The sequence below is a fragment of the Episyrphus balteatus genome, chromosome 4, assembly GCF_945859705.1.
Source record: "Episyrphus balteatus chromosome 4, idEpiBalt1.1, whole genome shotgun sequence".
Classification (NCBI taxonomy): Eukaryota; Metazoa; Arthropoda; class Insecta; order Diptera; family Syrphidae; genus Episyrphus; species Episyrphus balteatus.
In genome coordinates, this window is record NC_079137.1 from 67,105,522 (window position 1) to 67,128,959 (window position 23,438).

General features: G+C 33.0%; 1 protein-coding gene across 1 annotated transcript in view; it reads left to right on the forward strand.

Moving 5' to 3' along the window:
- Positions 1-920: 920 nt before the first annotated feature.
- LOC129920293 (dual specificity protein phosphatase Mpk3) overlaps positions 921-23,438 on the forward strand; it is a 48,779-nt gene continuing 26,261 nt past the window's right edge. Inside the window, exon 1 of the mRNA XM_056001630.1 lies at positions 921-2,258. Coding sequence (XP_055857605.1) covers positions 1,742-2,258 — 517 coding nt within the window. The 5' untranslated portion in view covers positions 921-1,741. The remainder of the gene's footprint in view (positions 2,259-23,438) is intronic.

A 23,438-nucleotide genomic window follows, 5' to 3' on the forward strand; every position in this document is an offset into this window, starting at 1 on the left:
TCATAAAAAGCCAGTTCTCATTTATTTCTGAGATCCTATACCACTTAGTTACCTCAGCAATTATTCTTGTCAAAACATGGCCAGAATCAAAAGCTTAACCATAGAATCCATCGACCGACGGAATAAACTGACATCAGCAAGTGTTTTTAAACTCATTTAATTTTTTAAATTCATTAACCTGAACTCGCCAATTTACTTTACAAACACACCTGCCTGGCCACCCAACTGTCCCTAAAAAATGATCAAATGTGTTTGCAGCTTCAAATTTGACACAAGTAGATCAAATTTGAAGCTGCAAACACAATTGACCTTTTTTAATTTTTCGAATTAACAATTTATTTGTTTTGTTTAAACAAAAAATAATCATTATCTGGTAATGCTTTAATATTTAAAGAGAATTTAACAAAGAGAAAAATTCAATCCACCTACATTTGAAAACATCTTTTTCATTTACTCACACACAAACACAACGCCCACGAACACTTTAAAGAAAACATACAATAAAAACTAGCTACCATCTCTTTCTAACATCCACCCATCAACAAATGTTTCATTCAAAAACCAAGCAGCAGCACTCTTTCACTCTATACCAAATACCATCAAACATTAACTAAAAGTTGTATATAAAACAAAAACTCCACCGTCCGTTCACACTTCACCTCAACCTCACCACACCACACATTCAACACAAACAAATTTTTGCTGAAAAATAAACCCACATGCGCAACAATCTAGAGAAGGTGTTTTGTATACAAATTCGATATTCCCCACACATGATATTTTTGTATTTATTACTTTTTCTCTCATTCTCTTTACATATATACAAACATTTACACACACATAGACATTTTTTTACACACTCATACACAAAAACCAGTCACCAGGGAAATTTCAGAACTTTTTCACATCGAAAAAATCTCAGATAAATTCATCATCAGATTTTGTTAGTCGGTCGTTGTGGTTGGTCGTGTTTTTGCTTTTCTTTCTCTGCGGGAACTGTCAAAAAAAAGGGAATTTTTTTTTTTGTAGGAAATCTTTTCTTTGTATCTTGCAAAATTGCTAAAGTTTTCCATATTTTTAAGCGCTATAAACTTATCACAAGAAAAACGTTTAGATAGAATAACATGCGATCGGAATAGAATATTATAAGCTCTATAAGAAAATATATATAACTCCCATGTGTCAACAAAAGAAAAATTGAAAAAAATAAAAATTCAAGAGGGCGCTGTGTGTACATTTAAAGAAAAAAGTGAAAATTTCCTCATATATTTCCATTATCTTCCTCTCAAATTTGTATCTTTGTGTTATACATCCCCGAAAAAGGTATCACAAACAAAAAAAAAAACAGTGAATGACCAGGAAAGACAAAAAAAAAAAAAATAAATAAACAAAGCGAAAAAGGTTTTTGTAGAAAGAAATTATATTTTTCTGGATTTTATTTCATTTTTATTCCATCGAACTTTGTTCAAGTGCAAAATTGTTTTCATTGTGGTGAATTTGAAAATATGAATTTTGGTGAATAGGGAAGAAAAAATTGAATAAACAAAAACAAATTACATAAAAAACGCACGCCTTTTCTTCTGTTTTGAGGTGTTGTTGTTGTTCGGGACAGTTTTTTTTTTGTATTGTTGTTGTCAGCAGTAAAAGTCGACGGACGGGATATTAGATTGTTTTGTTGTTTGAGAAGAAAAAAAAATCACCAGTGTGGTGAATATAAAAAAAAAAAAACAAAAATACAAAAATGCCTGAAACGGATTATGATTTTGTATCCAAGGAATGGCTACAAACCGAGCTGCGCTCGGATGTTAAAGATTTGATCCTATTGGACTGTCGCAGCTCAAATGAGTTCAGTGAATCACATATTCGATCTGCGGTAAATTTTTCAATACCTAGCATAATGATGCGTCGTTTGGCAGCCGGAAAAATTGATTTGTTATCAACAATTAAATCACCGGATTTGAAGGAACGCATTCAAAATGGATACAAAGTCAGTTTATTCATTTTGTATAATGACAGTAATTTGTTGAGTGGTGGTGGGAATGCTGTTGGTGGTGGTATGGTATCATCATCATCACCTGAAAGCGGGGGCGGCAATGGAGGAAGTAGTAGCAATGGCAGTGGCAGTGGTGGAGTTGCAATGGACATTGGTGGTGCTGCTGCATCAGTGGCAGCAACAGCAAGCAATGGTAGTGATGCGACAATCAACGTGTTGCATCGCCGATTAAAACAAGATGGATGTCGTGTGGTTACATTGCAAGGTAAGTTTATATTACGTTTTTTTTTTGTCTATTGACTGGTGAAATGGGATTTTGTTGAACAAAGTAATGTATAGTTATTTTGTATTCATTTATTTTCTATTCGGATGAATCTGAATCTCAAAATAAAATTAAAAAATGAATAGAAAGGATTTAATGAAAGTATACCACCTTAATTCGCCCATCTAGAGTTTAGGTTAAGTTAAGTCCCTTTTATAGTTTTTGACATTTCTATTGGTAAATGCACCTCATTTATGTCAGGAAAATAAGTTATGATAGAATTAAGAGCTTGGAATCCTAACTACCTATAATAGACGGAAGCAAACGGATGCTTATGTCAAAAATGTACGAAGCCTTCCTATTCGTTCTGTCAAATGGAAAGAGAAAGTGAAACATTCGGCCAGCTTTCATATTTACGTTAATAAAATGCGACACGAAAACAAAACTGAGCATTTCGCTATTATAGGTGCGCCATACGATTTGCTTGTATTCGTTAATTTTCATACGATCCATTACGCTCTATTCCCAATACTAGGCCCTTTGTACACATGCGTTTTTTGACGCCATTTGATTCCATAAGCTACGCCAACTAGCCGCTCGTGCGGTAACGCTCCGTCAATTTACTGCTGTTGCGGTGACGCTGCGGGAAAAAATGCGAGAACGAGCAGTAAATTGACGCAGAGTCACTGCAAAAGCATTAAATTGACGCAACGTCATCGCACGAGCGGCACATTGACGCAGCTTTTTGTATGATTCTTATGGAATTAAATGGCGTCAAAAAACTCATGTCATTTGGCGACCAACGTCAGCTACCTTAATTCTTATTTTTTTTATTTACCGACGAAAAACGCACAAAAACCGTAAAACCGCGCACACCACTAATTTTTTTTAACAATTATTATTCACCATTTTCCGCGAAGAAACACGAAGAAAATTTGTTATTTTTTAGTTTATAATTTTTTTAAATGACATTTTATAAATTAAAACAAAAACAAATTTCCTGTTTAGTGCGATTGAAATATAAAAATTAAAGGCGGACCTGATAGATTGGTGCCCATTTGTGACAAACAAATTTTGACAACGTTCGTAAGATATTACCTTATTTTGTGTATTGTGGTTTTTAAAGTTACAAACAGGAATTAATTAAGTTTGATGAGTAATGGAAGTCTAATGTCTATCAAACTACAAACACGCAGATAATATCTCGTCAAATTTCAGACATGAGAGCCCCTTCAGTAAGAAAATTTCTCTGGACACGGTTTTTGTCATATCATGCACGTCAAACGTTGTTTTTGCCAGTTCAGATGATTTCAGCAATCACAGTTAAGCACGTTCCTGAGTTTGTAGCAAAGTGAAAATGTACTCTTTGTTAAACGTCAAAATGACATTTACTTATATTAACTAACGCGCAATTATATCGAATTATTAAGATATGAACCAGTTAGATTTAAAAAGTTTTGATAGGAAAAGTAGGAAAATTTCTTTGAGTTAGAAGTTTAAGTTAAATCGCTTATACCTACACTTTTTTTCATACGTCCTAACATAAGTTAAACATTTCACATTAAAAAAAATAAACAAATGAAACGCTGTCATGACTAGTCACTACGATTCAAAATTTTTAATCCCACCTCATTGCGCTGATGGACATTTAATTTGGTTGTATCACCTATCACCATTCATCACTTATAATTTCCCAAACTGTCATATCAATTAACTTAATCAATTACATAAAATGTCAAAAATCGACTATCATCCAAATGTCAATTTTTTGTTTAAAATATTATTTCCTACCTCACGTTTTTTGTATACTCGCCTGTTAAAATCGTGACATGGGAATTCCCTTCAATCATATTCATTCCTAATCATGACTTTTTTTTACAAAACACACAAATACAAATACATTTGTTGTTGCTATAATGACGTTATCATTGAAAAGAATGTTTCTTAAGAATTAAAGAAAAACGGTAATCTCAAATACCTTTACCAACCTTAAATAAAATTACTTCATACAAAATTTTGACCACCTTCGTTTTGAATACCTATAATTTTATTTCGTTTGTGCTCCCAAATCATCGTACTCTTGCAAACACATGTTCATATAGCGCGCTATGTGTATTTCTCTCTTAGTTCATATTTATTTTTATCGCTTTTCGATTTCCTGTTTTCTTAATACAGATAAAAAAAAATATTTACAGTATTTGGACAACAAAAACAACAAGCTAATGTTTATCATATTTCGTCTTCAAACTTTTATTATTTATTTGTTCGTATTCTAATTTTTTTTAATTATTAACATAATTCTTCCTGTGTGGTGTGTATATGTATATCCACACGATAATTTTCTTCAATCGAAAGCGAAAAAATAAATAATAAATAAATTGTTTAGCAAAACAGTATTTGATAGATCGATATTCACCACGAATATTGGTGAGTTTCTTTAACTCAACAGAACACTGATTTTATAGAAAGTGTCAAACTAAACACATGCATATTTCGCTATAATCAATACTTTATTTTTTTTAATGAATGAATTAATTATATCACAATATGCATATAGAAAGGAAATAGCAAAATAAACAAATAAACCTTTATTCACCATACCAACTGTTTTCAATGACACAAGATAAGATATCTCTACAAACAGACAGAGAGAGTGAATTTTTATTTTTTTTGCTCAAGTGTCAATATTCTGTGGTGCTAAAATTGAAACAGTAGATAAACACTGACAAGAAAATAGTATTTATTAAAATAGAGAATCGAGAAGAAAAAATAAACACGATAGTGTACATTTTTTCTTCTTATTTCATTATTTTCTCTTCAAGTATCTATTGTTATTATTTTTCTTTAATGATAATATTATGTTGCTGTAGAAAAAAAACACACACATATTACTCCTAAAATTAACAGAATAGGTAGTAAAAAATTATTTTACTTGAACTGTCATACAATTGATTCTTTTTTTTTTGCATACAAACGCAGTTGTATTGTCAAAAGACACTTCAAATATGGAACAATGCATCATGAAATCAAACAATAGCCACTGTGTTATCCTCATTGCGAAAAAAGGATCGTCAAACTAGCAGCAGGTCGTTTTCTTGCTAGATCCTTTTTTTTCTTTCAAAAATTTAACACAAAGGGAATACTTCATGCTCGTAAAATGTAGATTTATATGTACAAGAAGGGACAGAGAGATAGGTGCCAAAGTGATTAGTTCAGTTGTAATTTTGACGGTATTTTCCCCTTAAATCTTTAAACTACCTACTTCATAATCCTTTTCTTTCATAAAAATCTCCAATTCGTAACACATTTAAATTTGTATGACATTTTATGATGATCGATGTAGTTTTTAGGTCTTATTCTTGGTTGAGTTTTATGAAGTGAAAAATAAAGACACCTAAAAGGTCTCTGAGTGTTGAATGAACATTCGAGTGTTGAGAATGCAAAGAGATGCTCATTTTTACTTTTTAACCGTTATTGGTAACCTAAGTAATACTTTTTATGTCTAAACTTTAAAACTGAATTACCATCCTTAAACTTAAGTGTTCACTGCGAAACTGCGCTTTACATTCGAATAGATGTCACTTAAGTGTCAGGCATTTGGAAACTGAAGTGTCACTTTCCATGTAAAAATGTCCACTTCTTTATTATAAAATCTGGCTCAAGGTTTTCAATATCGACAAAAAGTAAGTTCTACGCGAATGTGAAATTGGCTCTCAGAGCTCTCACTGCGAGGAAACATCAAACAGAGCTTTAAAGAACTGTCTAACGTCAAACTCTAGTTTTGATGAAAATGACATCTGTTGTCCCTTAAAGCCTAGTACATACTTGGTGAAGCAAGTCGTGAAGTGAATCCATACATTTTTTTTTGTCATCCGTGAACGTTCCTGTGAAATTTCTTGGTGAAAAAAATATTGGACAGTTTTGCTTCACGACGTGAAGTAGTTCATGGCAAAATGTACGGGAATCTCTTTCACTCGTGATGCTACTCTACCTATATATTTTTCGAAAAAAATTAATTTAAAAATTGAATACAAACAAAAAATGTATGGATTCACTTCACGACTTGCTTTACCAAGTATGTACTAGGCTTAAAAGTAATGAATTGCGTGATACCTAAGGTAAACGCCATTTTGCAATTTATGTAATCGTACCTTTACATTTCTTTTCACAAAGAATAATTTGATTGACAATTTCTGTCAAAATGACAGAAAGGTGTGTTCCCGCAAAATCACTTCTCAATTACCTATTCACTCAGTTTATTTTCTTCTCTAGAAACAAACAATCATGTCATGTTCAATATTATTCTTTTTACCTTCTTGGTATACCAATGACTTTATGCATAAATCAACAAACAAACAAAAAATTCCAAAAAATTCAAAGTAATGGAAATCTATGAAACAAAAATATACAACACATCGAAAAGTCTCCATATTTAAATTCAAACTATACACACAAGAAGATCATCACAATAACTTGTGTATATGCAACAATGTGTTGACCCTTCTTTTCCAAGAAATTAAGCTCCTCTTCCGTCAGAAAATACGTACATGTGAGGAAGCAGCAGAAAAATAAAACTACAACACTACCAATAAAATGCAAAACAAAAATATCCTATAGGTATTCTTCAACAAAAACGATGCACTTTCTGTGCGGATGATTAATTAATTCCTCTGAAGTTTTTAAAAGGCACTATAAGTTCAAAAATTAAACCATCCGCGCGCAACACAAAACGCCAAAACGAAATGTTTCCATGTCGGTGATTTCCGGTCGGACGCGTGAATTTTTCCAGGAATTCGTTTAAACTTCATTAAGTTGGTTTGCCTTCACAAGGCAAACTGCTGTACAGTATACAAACGTACAACACAAACCCAATGATGATGACGATAGGTTGTTTCTTTTAACCCATCAGCTAGCGAGCCAAAAGTCAGAACCAGAGCCTATATCAGAGAGTGCATTTGTGTTGGCCTCTTTGTATTTGAACTTGTATTTGTATAGAACATTGGCGTTCGCGCCCAACGCGCATCCGTCTATGTTGGTATAACCGTCGGTCGGTCGTTCAGAATTCCGAACACGTTTCTCAATGGCAAATTGTTTATTAAAATTTTATTATGCAAATTATACAAATAAATCGAAATAACAAACAAACAACAACAAGAACGTAGGGACCCGGCTGAATCGCGAGTTGAATCAAGTCGGACGGATGGTATCTTTTTCCGTGACATGAAGAATCTCTCTCTCATTCACCAGCAAACTGGGGGCGCAATGGTGGCTTTGCTTTTGTGAAATATCACGAGGGGATTTTTGTTTGTTCCTTTAATAAACGAATTAAAAAAAAAACAAAATACATGCATACATAATAATTGAAAGGAAGACATTTGTATTCACAGACAATTAGCCAAGGTACGCTTTTCCTGTGACCAAGTTAAAAACGCTATTTGGGTTACCGTAACAAGACGAAGTACCTATAGATTTATTTTGTTTGGAGCTTTAATTTGCCTAAGGTGTACACAAACATATTTTTTTTTGACGTCTTTCATGTCTTTATGTCAAAAGTGACAGTTCAAATACTTCAAAAGCCCTCTTTTTATTCGAAATAAGAAATATGAATTCAATCATTTATGCAGAATAATAAAAAAAAAAATATGCTTTTAAAATGTCACGCATATGGTTGTGGGGGCTCATATTTAGCCGTCCAAATTAAGTAGATCGGATGTGGCCACCCAAACCATAAAAAAATAATACTCCAGCGGATATAATGGCTGCCGCCTTACTCATTCACAACCACCAACAGTTTTTGAATAATAAAATGAAAAGTAGAACGTTACATATGGAAGGCACGATCTGTTTGTTGGGTTGTTTTAATTTATTTTATTTTAATTTGATTTTGATTTCCGTGGGTGATGATCAAACAGTATACACACAACGATGATAGTGATGATGACAATAAAGTGTGGCTGTATAATATTTTTTTTTTAATGATTTTGCTATTATAAAATTGTTACTGACAGTTATGGGTGACAGATGGTGTGGAACTGGGACAGATGTGGGTCATTTATAGGATTTTTTATTATTTCTTTTAATTTTATTAATTCTTAGCACCTTCGTTGAAGCAGAATGAATGGAATGTTGTTTGTTTAATTGTGTTTAATTTATTGATGTTTTTTATGTTTCTTTTTGCGTTACAGAACGTTTTTAGAAATATTTTGATATCAATACGAAATTGAATGAAAATGAATTGATCAATTAGCTGTCAAATGAAAATGCATCAAAAGCTCTCGAGTGAAAGTATTTTGACAAATTTCTTAAACGACCTTTAAGGAGATCTGTCAAAATACTAGACGTCATCTAAACACATAGAAGATAAGGTAGTGCGCATTTTTACATTGAAAATGACACTTAAGTTTCCAATGTCGTGCACTTAAGTGTCACTGGACTGTACACACTTAAGTATATGTATGGTAAAGTAGTGCACGAAAGCCTGACTTTAGTTCACAATTTCGATTGGCACTCGATCGACTTTAAAACTAAGTCTTTAGACCAGTGCACTACCTTATATTCCCTGTGTTGAATGGACGTACGTTATTAAATTTCGAAGTGCGTAGTTTCATATGAATTAACATACTGTATTTTGACATTTCAGATTTCATTATCTTAAACTGTTTCCTTAAATTAAATTAAAACAACAAAAAAAAGCAAATTGCTTCACATCGCAACGTCTTGACAATGTCATTGGCCCCCGCCATCAACAACGCCTCACAATACAACCTTACCCTTTCTCCAATGCAACGACAATGATATTTTACAAAATGTCTATATTAAAATGGAATAAATCTATCCCTAGGCAGTAGTAAGGAATAAACCAAACTTGGATATTTCTTTATTTCTTTATTCCTTTTATCTCTTCTCTCTCAAAACGATACCCATAGTTAATTTATATAGATTGCACTTTGCATTCTCATTCTCCCGCGCACATCACCTCGTCGTCGTCTTTGTTGTTGTTGTAAACACTTGCCTAGGTTCAGTTCATGGTTTATATTTCTAACAATAAAAAAAAACTTACAACGATGCATCCATTAAAAAAGGAATACATTTTTTAATTAAATTTTTGTGCTTTGTCACTATACTTTCTAGGAAGGTACGAGTACAATATCCGACACGAGTTGGCGCTGGCTTTTCCAAGGGTGGCTTTGTGTGAAGTAAACTTTGTGTTTTCTTTTTTTTTTTATTTTGGTATACACGTTCTTTGATGATTGAAGTTTTTTTTATCCTCAATAATTTTATATCCCCTCGTGGGAACTGATAAAATAATATTTTCAGTGCCTTTGTAAAAAAATACTCCTATAAATTCCTCTATAAGAATGGATTTTTGAATGATTACTTAAGAATTTTGATTTGATTATTAGGTTGGTGGTGGGTTTTTTTTATTGTGGTAAGGGGGAATTTTTATGACAACCAAAGTTTTTAATCAATACAAGTATGTATGCTTATTAAGGATATCGGAAAATGTCAATATGCGTTAGTCGTTGGCATAGTTTGTGGATTCCCAAACGTCAAAAACATACGTCATAGTTTTGTAAGGCTGCTAAAACTAACTTACCTGCAATTTGAATTTAAAAGTACGAATTTCTAACAGCCCTATTCTGCTATCTATCAAGGAGAACAAGGCACCCATATTCACCACTCACTATTCACCGAGGTGAATTCCCATGTCAAATCGGTGGGAGTCTAAAGAGTTGTTCTGATATCAGCTTTTCAGATCCGTGATGACCTCTCTTTTGAAAATATAATTTTGACATTAGACGTTGTGGCCGGTGCCTTCAAGGACTCGTAACTGAAGAGGCTTATAAATCGACCACATTATTGCGCACTGTGAAACTGTCCCTTAACTTTGTTTTTTACGTTGAAAATATGCGCACTACCTTACCCTTTTGGATATCCAGTCAAGGGCATTCAGCATTTTTAAAGCTTTTTTAGCAGTCACTCTAACCAATCTTCAAAATTTGAGAAATAATCATGCATTTCGTTTATTTTTGAAAAAAGTCATGACTTTTGAGTCATTGTGAAATAGCAGACATACCGTCTCATCTGTCAAAATGATTCTTTTCAAAAGTTTTGCAGAAAAAAATCTGAAATCTATTTATGTGCCCACTTGACTCAAATCCAATCCAGTAAAAAAGATTTTTGGCACGTGGTCAAAACGAAAACGAACTTATCATACCAAACAGCAAAAAAAAGAAACCCAACCACTTCTGCGTCACCTTACTTCAGTTTCAACTTTTCCATGGTTTTGATCATTTATGTTTTTCAATTATTCCCTTTTCTTACATTTCGTTCGTCATTATACGATTACGATACCAAAAATCCAAAGTATATTTTTATAAGAAGAAGAACTTGAAACAAAGTTTGTGTAAGGGAAAAAGGGCAAAAATGGGCAACATCTCCAATATTGTTGTTGCTGTCGCCCTCTGACAGTTGCAGTGGACGATCGATTGTAGTACTATAGCTGGCGCGCATCAACTTCAGCATTATGGTGGCGGTAGTGAGGCAAGCTGCGCGCGGAGTCAACAACCGCGAGTTCAACTACTACGCGCGCACACGGATATTATTATGTCGCTTTTACGCAGGTCTTCTCTCAAAGCATTTCATTTAAAAAAAAAAAGAAATAAATGTCAGAACAGCAAAAGGGTATACAGTCTTTTCTATACACATACAAAGTAAGGGGATAAAAGAAAACTTCGGCTCGAACGACTACCACGATACAGGCATAGCTTTTTTAGTTTATGTTGTGTGCGGTATAAATCGTAAACGAGACGCTTCTTCATATTATTACTTGTGGTTCTCTCTTTAGTTGGTTTGGCTGAGACTGGTATATCCAAGAAAGACGGATATTTTCCTAGGGTCTCTTGAGTCTTTGAAAGTTGTCAGCAAAAAAACTGAACACACCACACGAATGCTCGTTCATCCAGAGTATGACAACTGCACGATGACTTTTACTATGGTGAATAGGGTGGGATGTGAAAAGATGAATAGATGTTAAAATGCACATCCGCGGGCATTAGCATGAAAAAACACACATGTGTAATGTGTATTGTGTTATAGTGCTCGCGAGATTCCTTTGTATATGTGTCATTTTCATAGAGAGTGGAGGAGGACAGAGAATGATGATGAAAACTGATGCAATATAGGAAATTCAAGACAACACACTGGACGTTGACGTTGAACGATAGAATATCACAAAAAAAAGTGTTGCATGTACTAGAGTTAGAAAGGCAGCTCAGAAAACCGAAACGGTACAAACAAATTAAATTACATTCGAGATGGGATAAGAAAGACCCAATAAGGGGTTCTCGCATTTCCTCCCGCACATACATGTAAATGTGTGGGAATAACAAAAAAATAAGTTCACCCCAGCACTATAGCTACATTGCAACTAATGCGCAATGGAGCGCGCCAACGAACAAACGAACATGCTCCAGCAAACACTCAAACAACAGGGCAAACGGCAAAAAAAAAGAAGACAAATCTTCACTCATTTTGTAACATTGAATTTGACAGGCGGATGTAGTCATGTAGTGTAGTGGAAATTGTTGTTAAGTGCAAGGATATAGATATCTCTGTCTATTTGTGTAGTTGCATTACATTCGCATTTATATATAAATTTTATGTACATAATATGTGTACATTTTGGCCGAATTCATTTTATGTATTTATATGGAGGCGGGCGACAATAATTCTGTGTTCTCATTAATTTGAAAAATAAAAAGTAAACTGAAATGTTACACATATCACACGCACAGCGTGTGATAACTTTGGACCAGCTCAAGCTTTCAAGGTGATTCACCATGACAGTTGTGTGATATTGATGGCGTATTTGACAGGTGACACCTACCAGAGAACACCAAATCCAAAACAAATAACAAATAAATAAATAACATTTATATGTAGGTAGATATAGGGTGGTGAATATAATCTGATTTAAAATGTTTGTTTTTATTTTTGTAAAATAAACTGACTTACATAATTTCAAAAGAAAAATAATAAAATGCAGACTCGAAAGAGTCAAAGAGGTCAAGGACAAGTTAAGGAGGTAGAATCAGAATGTATTTTTGTTTTTGCGAAACTATTATGCGACACGTTTTGGGCGGGATAAGCATGGTTCACACACAAGCATATATGCACACACTCGATGGTAAGCTGGACATTTTGTGTGACTGTGACACAGATTCAACGTGCCTGTCCAAAAGCCAAATTACAAAATACCCAAACAAGGATGCTATATGCTTCAGTTGGTTAACATTGCCTGTCGGAGTTCATATACTGACAGTTTTTGTTTTTTTTTTGGCTCGTTGCCAAGAATTGAAACACAAGGAAGATTTTTGGTTGTTTATTTGGATAAAACTGAGAGTATTCTTTATTATAAGGCAGATTGTCTGAGATTTGGAATGCATTTCGCAATAATTTCACTAACAACTGCGAGTAGAAATCATTTTTTACCGTTTATAAGTTGTTTTAAGTTTAACCCCCTTTTCGGAGTTAATTTTTGACAGAAGTGAGTTGAATTTACACACACAAACGTCAAAAGTTAATTAGTTAACATTGAACCTCAACTCAAAATGATAGGGTAACTTTTATCCCTTAAAATTCAGTTTCGGTATAAAAGGTGTCAAAATTTTGTATGGATTTGACAGTTAACTTACCACATTTACCATTTTACCAGGGTCGAACTACCGCATACGTACTTTAACGTACTGACGCTTTATGTCTCTATCATTTTCTTCTGATTAAATAGAGAGAGCAATAGTCAAAACGTTAACGAACGTATGCTGTAGTTCGAGCCCAGGTTTATGACAGTAAAATTTGACAGATGAATAACAAATTTAATGACAAGCTATCACTTGTATAAATCAAGAATCCCTTATCTAGTGTTTTATATGCAGATAAACAAGCCCTTGTGTAAACTGACCAAATATGTTAACTTTTAAAATTGACATTACATACCAGTCAGTAATAAAACTTATAGGAAGTATTTTTACAATGCTCATTACTGACAAATGTGATTAACCATCACAACACAAAATAATACTGAAAAGCTTGAATGAATACAAATTGTTCGATTAAGAAGAAAACCAAATAAATTATCTAAAGGTATACAACTGTCACAAAGCATACAGGTAGCAATTTACAAAACAACAGCAATAACCAGCGGCGGTAGTAAGGTAACGTCACCGCCGACGGTCGTTGTCGCTATTATTTCAAGTGGGTGGTGCGAGTAATATTCAAGGTTTTGCCCAAGATGCAGTCATTGAAAAAAAAACAAACTTAAAAGTTGATATTCCATCAACGGAAAACAATCAAATAAATATAAAAACAAAAATACAATTTTTGGTCATATATTCGAAGGCGGTGTAGTGGGTATTGTTTTCATTTTTTGTATAACAGCTGAGACAATGTATACCACAATTGTCTGACATATGAATAAACTTTTGTTTGTTTTGTATAAAATAAATAAAATTCAATAATTTTATTTCATTAGGTTGAAATCATTAATAAAAATTGCCATGGAGGTGGCGCACACCATACTACACCAAATGTTTTCATCTCAAAACATTTTGTTGTGGTATGTAACAATAAATTCCGGTTGACGTCAGATTTAAAGTCAACCCGCTCTGACGTTCTTTTTATTCTCTCCATTCACAAAAAAAAAAACATTCATTGTATTTTTTTGCGATGAGTTTTTATTATTTTTTATTACCCAAATATTTATTTTTTTCGTTTATGGAAAAAGAAGAGAAGAAAAGACAAACAAGAGAATTAAGCCAAAACAACACATATTGGTTGTATAGTTGTTAAACAACATGTGGTTTTTAACTTTATTCACGATCGCACTATGTCTTTTGGTTACAATATTTATATTATGCGGCTTTTTTGGTGACCTTTGAAGGTTACAACTTAGACTTTGTCGTGTGTTTAGTTTTTAAAGTTAATGCCCGTATTCTACAAGAACTCATATGATATTTTTTCGGAGTTTGCCATATTAACTTAAGAGTGGTCGGGAGCACTCATAAGTTGTATGAATAGTATGTTGAATAGTGAGGTGAATATTGTAGTGAATAGTGTGGTGAATAGATTTATGAGCCACTTCAGTTATGAGCACTTCAAGAATACCTTCCTTAGGCGCAGTTTACACTTGAGAAAATTCCCCACGCAACACTAAACACTACCTTACCATTCCTAAAATTAAATTTTGACTGTTATATTGACGTTTGAGGATAAGTTTGCTTACTTTCTCGTTGGCAATTAGTTGAGCATATTCGATTTTCATGGAATACAGATTCGATTAGATCTCCAAGCTTTACAAAAATGTTAGACCTCAAAAACATATTCATTCGGACAGGAAGTTTTCAACAGCTCTTAAGAACTTTTAAGTGATTTTGTCTGTTTCCTTGTTTATACACATAGAAATCTAAAATTCCATCTCGTCTTTTTTCACCGGATGAAATGCTTATACAACGGAAGTGAAAATCTAAACAAAAGCAAAAATTCGCTAAAACTAAACGTCAATCATCATAATTTTGATATTATTTATCCATAACATCTCAAAACACTAAACAAAACAAAAATAAAAAGAAAACTTTATTTTTAAATACCACTTCCTTTTCAGTTTCAACATTCTGACATTCTTTTTTAATTTTTTTTTGTTAGGCGATGAAGATGACTCAACCTAGCTTTCATCTCAAAAACAATATAAATAAAAATGTTCTCTCAAAACGATTTCCCAACTTTTCCAACTCGAAAAAGTAGTAATATATAAAAATGTGTGTTCAATACCCCTAAATGTAAACAACACAAGATTTAAAAATAAAATTCTTCTATGAGAGTGCATGTTATGATGATGATGAAAACATTGCTTCAAATATAATGATCATTACCAGTAATTGTGCAATAAAAATATTGCGTGTATGCCTTAAAACATTATAGGCGACGCGACGCTATGCAAACGATCTGAGATCCCTTTTTTCTTGTTGTTGTTTTTGTATATTAGCGTATATTTTTATACGCGAAATATAAATTTTTACATCTTTTTGGGCGTCTCTTTGATGATGATTTTTAGAAGTAAATGATCCCATAAGAGTTTTTATCTATGATCTTTTTTTGTTATTTATGACCATCATTTGTACGTATCTCTTTTGCGAAAATTAAGAGTATCTTCTCCAAAACAGCAACAAATTGCGATTTCTAAATTAACAATAATTTCTAATGTATTTATTTTTCTTTGGCTATTATTCTAGAACAGCAGAATTGCAAATTTAGGGTATGTTAGATATGTTTGGTGTTATTTTATCAGTTCTTTAAAAAAATATAAATAACAACTTCAAATCAATTTCAATTCTATTGTTATTGCGTAAGCTTCCAGATTTAAATTTCATAATTGATGTAATTTATTTTTCAGTGAGATCAATTTATACCAATAAGAAAGAACAAAATTTTCTCTTATTTACTTAATGCGTTCTCAAAAATATATAAGAAAAAATGTATGAAATTGTGGTGAAGTTATTTTTTTATACCATTCAAAAGCTGTTTATACCAACCAATGAATACAAAATATGAAGCTTTAAATCTATGGAAACTACTTATTTTTGTTATTTCAATCTTAATCACACTTATTTTCTATTTATACCAGCCAAACAAGTAACTCTTTCTTTTATACCAATCGTAATTTATTGGTTTAAATGAAAGGAAACTTGATAAAGTCATTTGTATTTTATATAGTTTTGTTGTTTGTTAACACGTGAGCAAATTTCTAGTTATTTTATACCAGTCGAAGGTTATTTTAAATTTGTTCATGTTAACTTTTCCATAAATCTGAAGTCTGACTTGACAGCTGATTGTCTCTTTTATTTAAGTCCTAAACACAAGATGTGTGGTCTGAAAAAAATTTGACCTGTCCAAATTTTTTAAGATTATTTTTTTTTTCACAATTATAATATAGGGTAACACATAATCGATCTAGACAAATAATACAATTTTTATTTTTACTAAATGATTTTGCAAGCGAAAAAGGGCAGACATCCCACAAGTAGTAAAAAATTCTTCTTCAAAGCCCCAGACGCGTCCATAATATAATATCTCTTCCCTGTGATGTTTTTTTTTTTTATAGTTTGTCTACTTCTCCCCTTTACCCCTCCTCATTTCCCCTTTCTCCTTTTGAACTGATTTAACCAATACCACCGGATACATTGAGTTTATTTTTCTTTTGCCTGCCTGTGCACAATATGGGGCTGTGGTTTCATCATACGCATTCTCTTCATCGTGTTTAGAACGATGTGTGTTTAGAAGACGCGTCTTTAATCGTATACAGACTCCAACATCCTCATCCTCATTGGCAATTAAAAAATCAAAAGTGCTGAAGTAAGTCGTATGTACCTGCTCCTCTTTTCTAAAATTACCTAAGGGGTTGTGTTTGTTATACTTTTATATTCAAAACAGATATCATAAGGCGGTGTTCACATTGGCTTCACTCTGCCAACTCATTTTGACATTTCTCAGTTGCTTTCTCACTTTCACTTCCTGGAGAGAAAGAGAAACCCAAGAGGCAGGATCTTTTAAACTCATTAAAGATCTTTGAGCTCACTGAAATGTCAATATGAGTCGACGGAGTGAAGCCAATGTCAACACCGTTTTAAATTGTTTTAATGGTATATTCGCAAAACGCCATTTTGGATACAATTAGTCAAAAGGATTGATCAACCTTCTGTCAAATTTTGAGTTCAAATTTTTTTTTTCTCGAATCCACCCTATAACCCTTAAATAGTTCCTAAATATTTTTCAAGTAAAAATCAGTTTCATATGGCGACTCCATGTGGAGGCACGAAATCTATTTTTATGTTTCGACTCATATACAACATGCAACAAACATGCTCACTGTCTTCTAGTTGCCTTTTGTTCATCATTCATCGTTCTTCAAGACGTCAAATTTACTTTGCCAACTGACAGGATCTTCAACTGGAACAACGGGGAAGAGTGCGGGATCATTAATAATGGGCAGACTAAAAAAAAGTTAAGTTACAAGAACAACAACCAACATTAAAACTAACAAAATCCAAAGGTCTTTTTGCTCTCTCTCATTCTGTGGTGTCTCTTTTGATGGTTGCTATGCTGGTTGTGTTGTCGTTCGTCATGATCGTTTTCGTTTGTTATCATATCGTGCAAATGGAGGGCATTTTTACTCGTTTCAAGGAAGCACACTTTTAAAGTAGTAATATATAAAAATGTGTGTTCAATACCCCTAAATGTAAACAACACAAGATTTAAAAATAAAATTCTTCTATGAGAGTGCATGTTATGATGATGATGAAAACATTGCTTCAAATATAATGATCATTACCAGTAATTGTGCAATAAAAATATTGCGTGTATGCCTTAAAACATTATAGGCGACGCGACGCTATGCAAACGATCTGAGATCCCTTTTTTCTTGTTGTTGTTTTTGTATATTAGCGTATATTTTTATACGCGAAATATAAATTTTTACATCTTTTTGGGCGTCTCTTTGATGATGATTTTTAGAAGTAAATGATCCCATAAGAGTTTTTATCTATGATCTTTTTTTGTTATTTATGACCATCATTTGTACGTATCTCTTTTGCGAAAATTAAGAGTATCTTCTCCAAAACAGCAACAAATTGCGATTTCTAAATTAACAATAATTTCTAATGTATTTATTTTTCTTTGGCTATTATTCTAGAACAGCAGAATTGCAAATTTAGGGTATGTTAGATATGTTTGGTGTTATTTTATCAGTTCTTTAAAAAAATATCAATAACAACTTCAAATCAATTTCAATTCTATTGTTATTGCGTAAGCTTCCAGATTTAAATTTCATAATTGATGTAATTTATTTTTCAGTGAGATCAATTTATACCAATAAGAAAGAACAAAATTTTCTCTTATTTACTTAATGCGTTCTCAAAAATATATAAGAAAAAATGTATGAAATTGTGGTGAAGTTATTTTTTTATACCATTCAAAAGCTGTTTATACCAACCAATGAATACAAAATATGAAGCTTTAAATCTATGGAAACTACTTATTTTTGTTATTTCAATCTTAATCACACTTATTTTCTATTTATACCAGCCAAACAAGTAACTCTTTCTTTTATACCAATCGTAATTTATTGGTTTAAATGAAAGGAAACTTGATAAAGTCATTTGTATTTTATATAGTTTTGTTGTTTGTTAACACGTGAGCAAATTTCTAGTTATTTTATACCAGTCGAAGGTTATTTTAAATTTGTTCATGTTAACTTTTCCATAAATCTGAAGTCTGACTTGACAGCTGATTGTCTCTTTTATTTAAGTCCTAAACACAAGATGTGTGGTCTGAAAAAAATTTGACCTGTCCAAATTTTTTAAGATTATTTTTTTTTTCACAATTATAATATAGGGTAACACATAATCGATCTAGACAAATAATACAATTTTTATTTTTACTAAATGATTTTGCAAGCGAAAAAGGGCAGACATCCCACAAGTAGTAAAAAATTCTTCTTCAAAGCCCCAGACGCGTCCATAATATAATATCTCTTCCCTGTGATGTTTTTTTTTTTTATAGTTTGTCTACTTCTCCCCTTTACCCCTCCTCATTTCCCCTTTCTCCTTTTGAACTGATTTAACCAATACCACCGGATACATTGAGTTTATTTTTCTTTTGCCTGCCTGTGCACAATATGGGGCTGTGGTTTCATCATACGCATTCTCTTCATCGTGTTTAGAACGATGTGTGTTTAGAAGACGCGTCTTTAATCGTATACAGACTCCAACATCCTCATCCTCATTGGCAATTAAAAAATCAAAAGTGCTGAAGTAAGTCGTATGTACCTGCTCCTCTTTTCTAAAATTACCTAAGGGGTTGTGTTTGTTATACTTTTATATTCAAAACAGATATCATAAGGCGGTGTTCACATTGGCTTCACTCTGCCAACTCATTTTGACATTTCTCAGTTGCTTTCTCACTTTCACTTCCTGGAGAGAAAGAGAAACCCAAGAGGCAGGATCTTTTAAACTCATTAAAGATCTTTGAGCTCACTGAAATGTCAATATGAGTCGACGGAGTGAAGCCAATGTCAACACCGTTTTAAATTGTTTTAATGGTATATTCGCAAAACGCCATTTTGGATACAATTAGTCAAAAGGATTGATCAACCTTCTGTCAAATTTTGAGTTCAAATTTTTTTTTTCTCGAATCCACCCTATAACCCTTAAATAGTTCCTAAATATTTTTCAAGTAAAAATCAGTTTCATATGGCGACTCCATGTGGAGGCACGAAATCTATTTTTATGTTTCGACTCATATACAACATGCAACAAACATGCTCACTGTCTTCTAGTTGCCTTTTGTTCATCATTCATCGTTCTTCAAGACGTCAAATTTACTTTGCCAACTGACAGGATCTTCAACTGGAACAACGGGGAAGAGTGCGGGATCATTAATAATGGGCAGACTAAAAAAAAGTTAAGTTACAAGAACAACAACCAACATTAAAACTAACAAAATCCAAAGGTCTTTTTGCTCTCTCTCATTCTGTGGTGTCTCTTTTGATGGTTGCTATGCTGGTTGTGTTGTCGTTCGTCATGATCGTTTTCGTTTGTTATCATATCGTGCAAATGGAGGGCATTTTTACTCGTTTCAAGGAAGCACACTTTTAAAGCGCGCTTATACTCGCGCGCGTAACAAAAGCGTTGCGATCCAAAATGATCATGAAATAAATATCTTGCCCTTTTTAGGTGTTTGGTGGTTTTTCAGCTTATGCTCGAGTACAGTATAGTAGTATATAGTATAAATGACCGGTTAGCATTGCAACGAATGACTTTGTTTGTTCGGGTTTGTTTGTTGGTTTTTGAAATGCATCGAATCGACGACGAGAGCGATGTTGCTACTGACCGCCACACCTTTTTGGATCGTTATAGTTGTTGGCTGTCATGTTGAGCGATCGTTATACGATCAAGGTTTTCATTTTGTACTTGCTTTTGGTATAGCTTGCTACGATGAACTTATAGTAAAGACGAGATTTCTTATATATATTTTTACAGATGCGGTATAGGTATACCACACTTATATGGTTTGGAGAAATTCTTATTTCTTTTATTTTTATTTTTTTTTGTTTTTAATTTTTCATTTCTAATGCCAAAGATGTAGCAATTAGATGACAGTTAAGAGAATCGGATTTATGTGTTTGAAGTTTGGATTGATATGGTCTTTTGTCATCAAGTGAGATCAAAAGTATGCGGAACTAATTTTTATTTTCAATTGGAGCATTTGTATAGTGAGTGTAGAAAGTTTTGGTGATTGGTACGTATTTGATGAGTAGAAAATTCAAATGAAAGATGCAAGTGAATTAAGGTCCCTATAGCGATTTTTGTTTATTAATCGATAATCAACATTTGCAAATAATCGATTATCCAAAACGAAGGTCGCCATTTCCGATTGAACGTCATTTTGACATTCGACCTGATTTACTTCTTCTTATTTACTCTCTGCTCACTTTGGACTCAAAAAGAGTCTGTCAAAAAGAGTTTGCAAGTATAAAAATCCTTCTTTACTTGCCTATTTCTTCCTTATCAGAAAGTTTGAGTGTGACCGCAACATAGAGACGTCGAAGTAAGTCGGAAGACTAAGCCGAATATGAACACGGCCTTAAAAATGTGTAGTCTAATGAAAATGACAAGTACAAGTACAAGACAAGTACAAGTATAGCAACGTTGCTATGTAGATCTGTTTAATTACTAATTTTTAAATGCATGATAACTCAAAAAAAAATTATTTGCAAGAAGTCAGTGTCAGAACAAGGAAATTTTGTTTGTTCTCTATCAGACGAAACGTTTTTTTTTAACTTTTAAATTATAATGAAGCGTAAAAAAATCATTATTTTGTGTTCACTCACATCTTTTTTAATCGTATCATTGCGATTTTCAGAAAAAAAATGTTGCTCAACGTTTCCAAATTTGTTGAACTATGTAAAGAAAGTCTACATTTTAAGTAAACTTGACAATTAAAGGTGTGTCCGAGTTTCCGGAACTTAACTTAATTTTTTGTGAAAGTAAATTTCTACTTTTCTATTATCATTCCTAATAGTTTACCTTGCCCACTCTCCTTTTTGCCTTATAACACAATTTAATTTCCTTACAATCACTTCAATTAGTATAAATTCTTCATTTCATTAGTTTAATGTAAAAAAAAAAATTTCTTTTAGTTTCAAAGCTCTCCATAATCTGAAGAACAGCTTTTTCTAGAAACAATCTAATTTCCTCTCGTAGTTTCAAACGGCGCACGTGCCTTAACTATATGAATATTTAATTTCATCTCGCACAAATCTACAAAAAATTCTTTTAACTTTGATTGAAAAAATGACTATGTATGTACAAATTCATAAAGTTATCTTCTATCTAAAATGGCAAATTCTAGATAAAACAAAAAATATCCATTTTAAGAACTTAATATATATATAGAATTACCTACCATTTGTTTTTTTAAACTGCGTTTGCATTTCTTTCGAAAAACTGATAAGTCACATCTATTTGCTTTGTATCCTCTTGAAAACAAACAACAAATATAAGAAAACCCCCAAATTTCCCAACAAAAGAAAATAATAATCCCATCTCTTTGTATAATATTAAATTTTATACACAAATAATATCTACAACAAATGTTCCCAATTTAAAGATATAAAAAAAAAAAACAAAAACAAAGAAAAAAGTGTGGGTGTGCCCTTAAAATATAATACAAAAACAAAACATAAAAACTAAAACTGCCCGGAAAGCATTTTATCCGAAAATAAAGGAAGAACAACATCACGCACACCCAGAGAGCACATTCTCAACAAACGTCGTTGTCGTTGTTGTTGTTTTTTGATCCCTTAAACCCGACATTGTGTCACGTTTCATTTTAAATATTTACCTCTTAACCCTGCTTTTGCCCCTATCCTTTACCTATTACGTTGTTGTGTTCGAAACGAAATTTTATATAAATTTAAAACCACAAAAAAAAGGACGAAAGCAAAAAAAAAAAAACTCTAAGTTCTCTCAATTACTTCGTCACATTCTTTGATGAATGAAACCGCACATTCATAAAGTAAAAAAGAAAAACGAAAAAAAACGAAACTTTACTTATTTTCATTTTCATCACATTACACTAAAATTGATTGCTCGTTTCGCTGCCTCACTCAAATTTATGCTTGGTGAAATGATCGATCGAAAGAGTTTCTTCTTTCCAACCATCAACCAGCCAGCCAACCATCAGACCGACCAGCCTTCCTTATAGCTGGTGGTGAGAATGGGCTCGTGTTAGCCATCAGAAGCTCGAGATGATTGATGAATGAAGAAAGCACCATTTATTTGCATATCTACAGGATATTTACCTGGGTTCACCGTTCGCACCATTCCTCTCTATCTATCCCCTGAAGTGCAAAAAAATCAATAAGCTCAAAACATATACAGACGACACGAGAGCAAAAATTTCTTCCAGAGTAATCTATCTACATAGTTTAGGAAACAGGGATGTTATACATGCCTAGCCTCCCTATATGCAGGTACGACACAACACCGTTAAAACCCATTAAAGAAAATTAAAAACAAAAAGGACAATCTAATCTGGTTTTGAAATCTTCTTCACTTTAATTTTTGGAGAGAGGGCAACTTGTTTGAGTACCCCGGAATAATCATTTTTGTTTGTGTGTGTGTGTGTGTTTATTTTTTTTTTTCATTTGTCCCCGCTTAATTCACCAACCCAACCCCTCTTTGAAGTGAAGGTTACATCATTTAAACTTGACCTCAAATTCGCTTCATATCCGATACTTCCCGTTCTCTGTCGGTGTGAGTTGGGGTCGGTTCGGCTCAGTTTCATAGCGATTCGGTGAGCGGGGTGTGTTCGTGAGGTTTTGACTTGGGTTGGGCTGCTTTCAACTGAATATGGATTGGGATTTTCCCTCTCTCCATATTTCTCTACCCATCCCCTTCCTCAACATTGAAATATTATAGCTTTGGAGTTCTGAAATTCTGATGGAAGAAGATAGTAACACACCTTTACCGATAGACAGCTTGGTACCGTTATCCTCTTTCACAGACTTTACACTCTCTTTCTCATTTTTGATTGAAAATCCATGCGCGCTCACAAATACATTGTCTT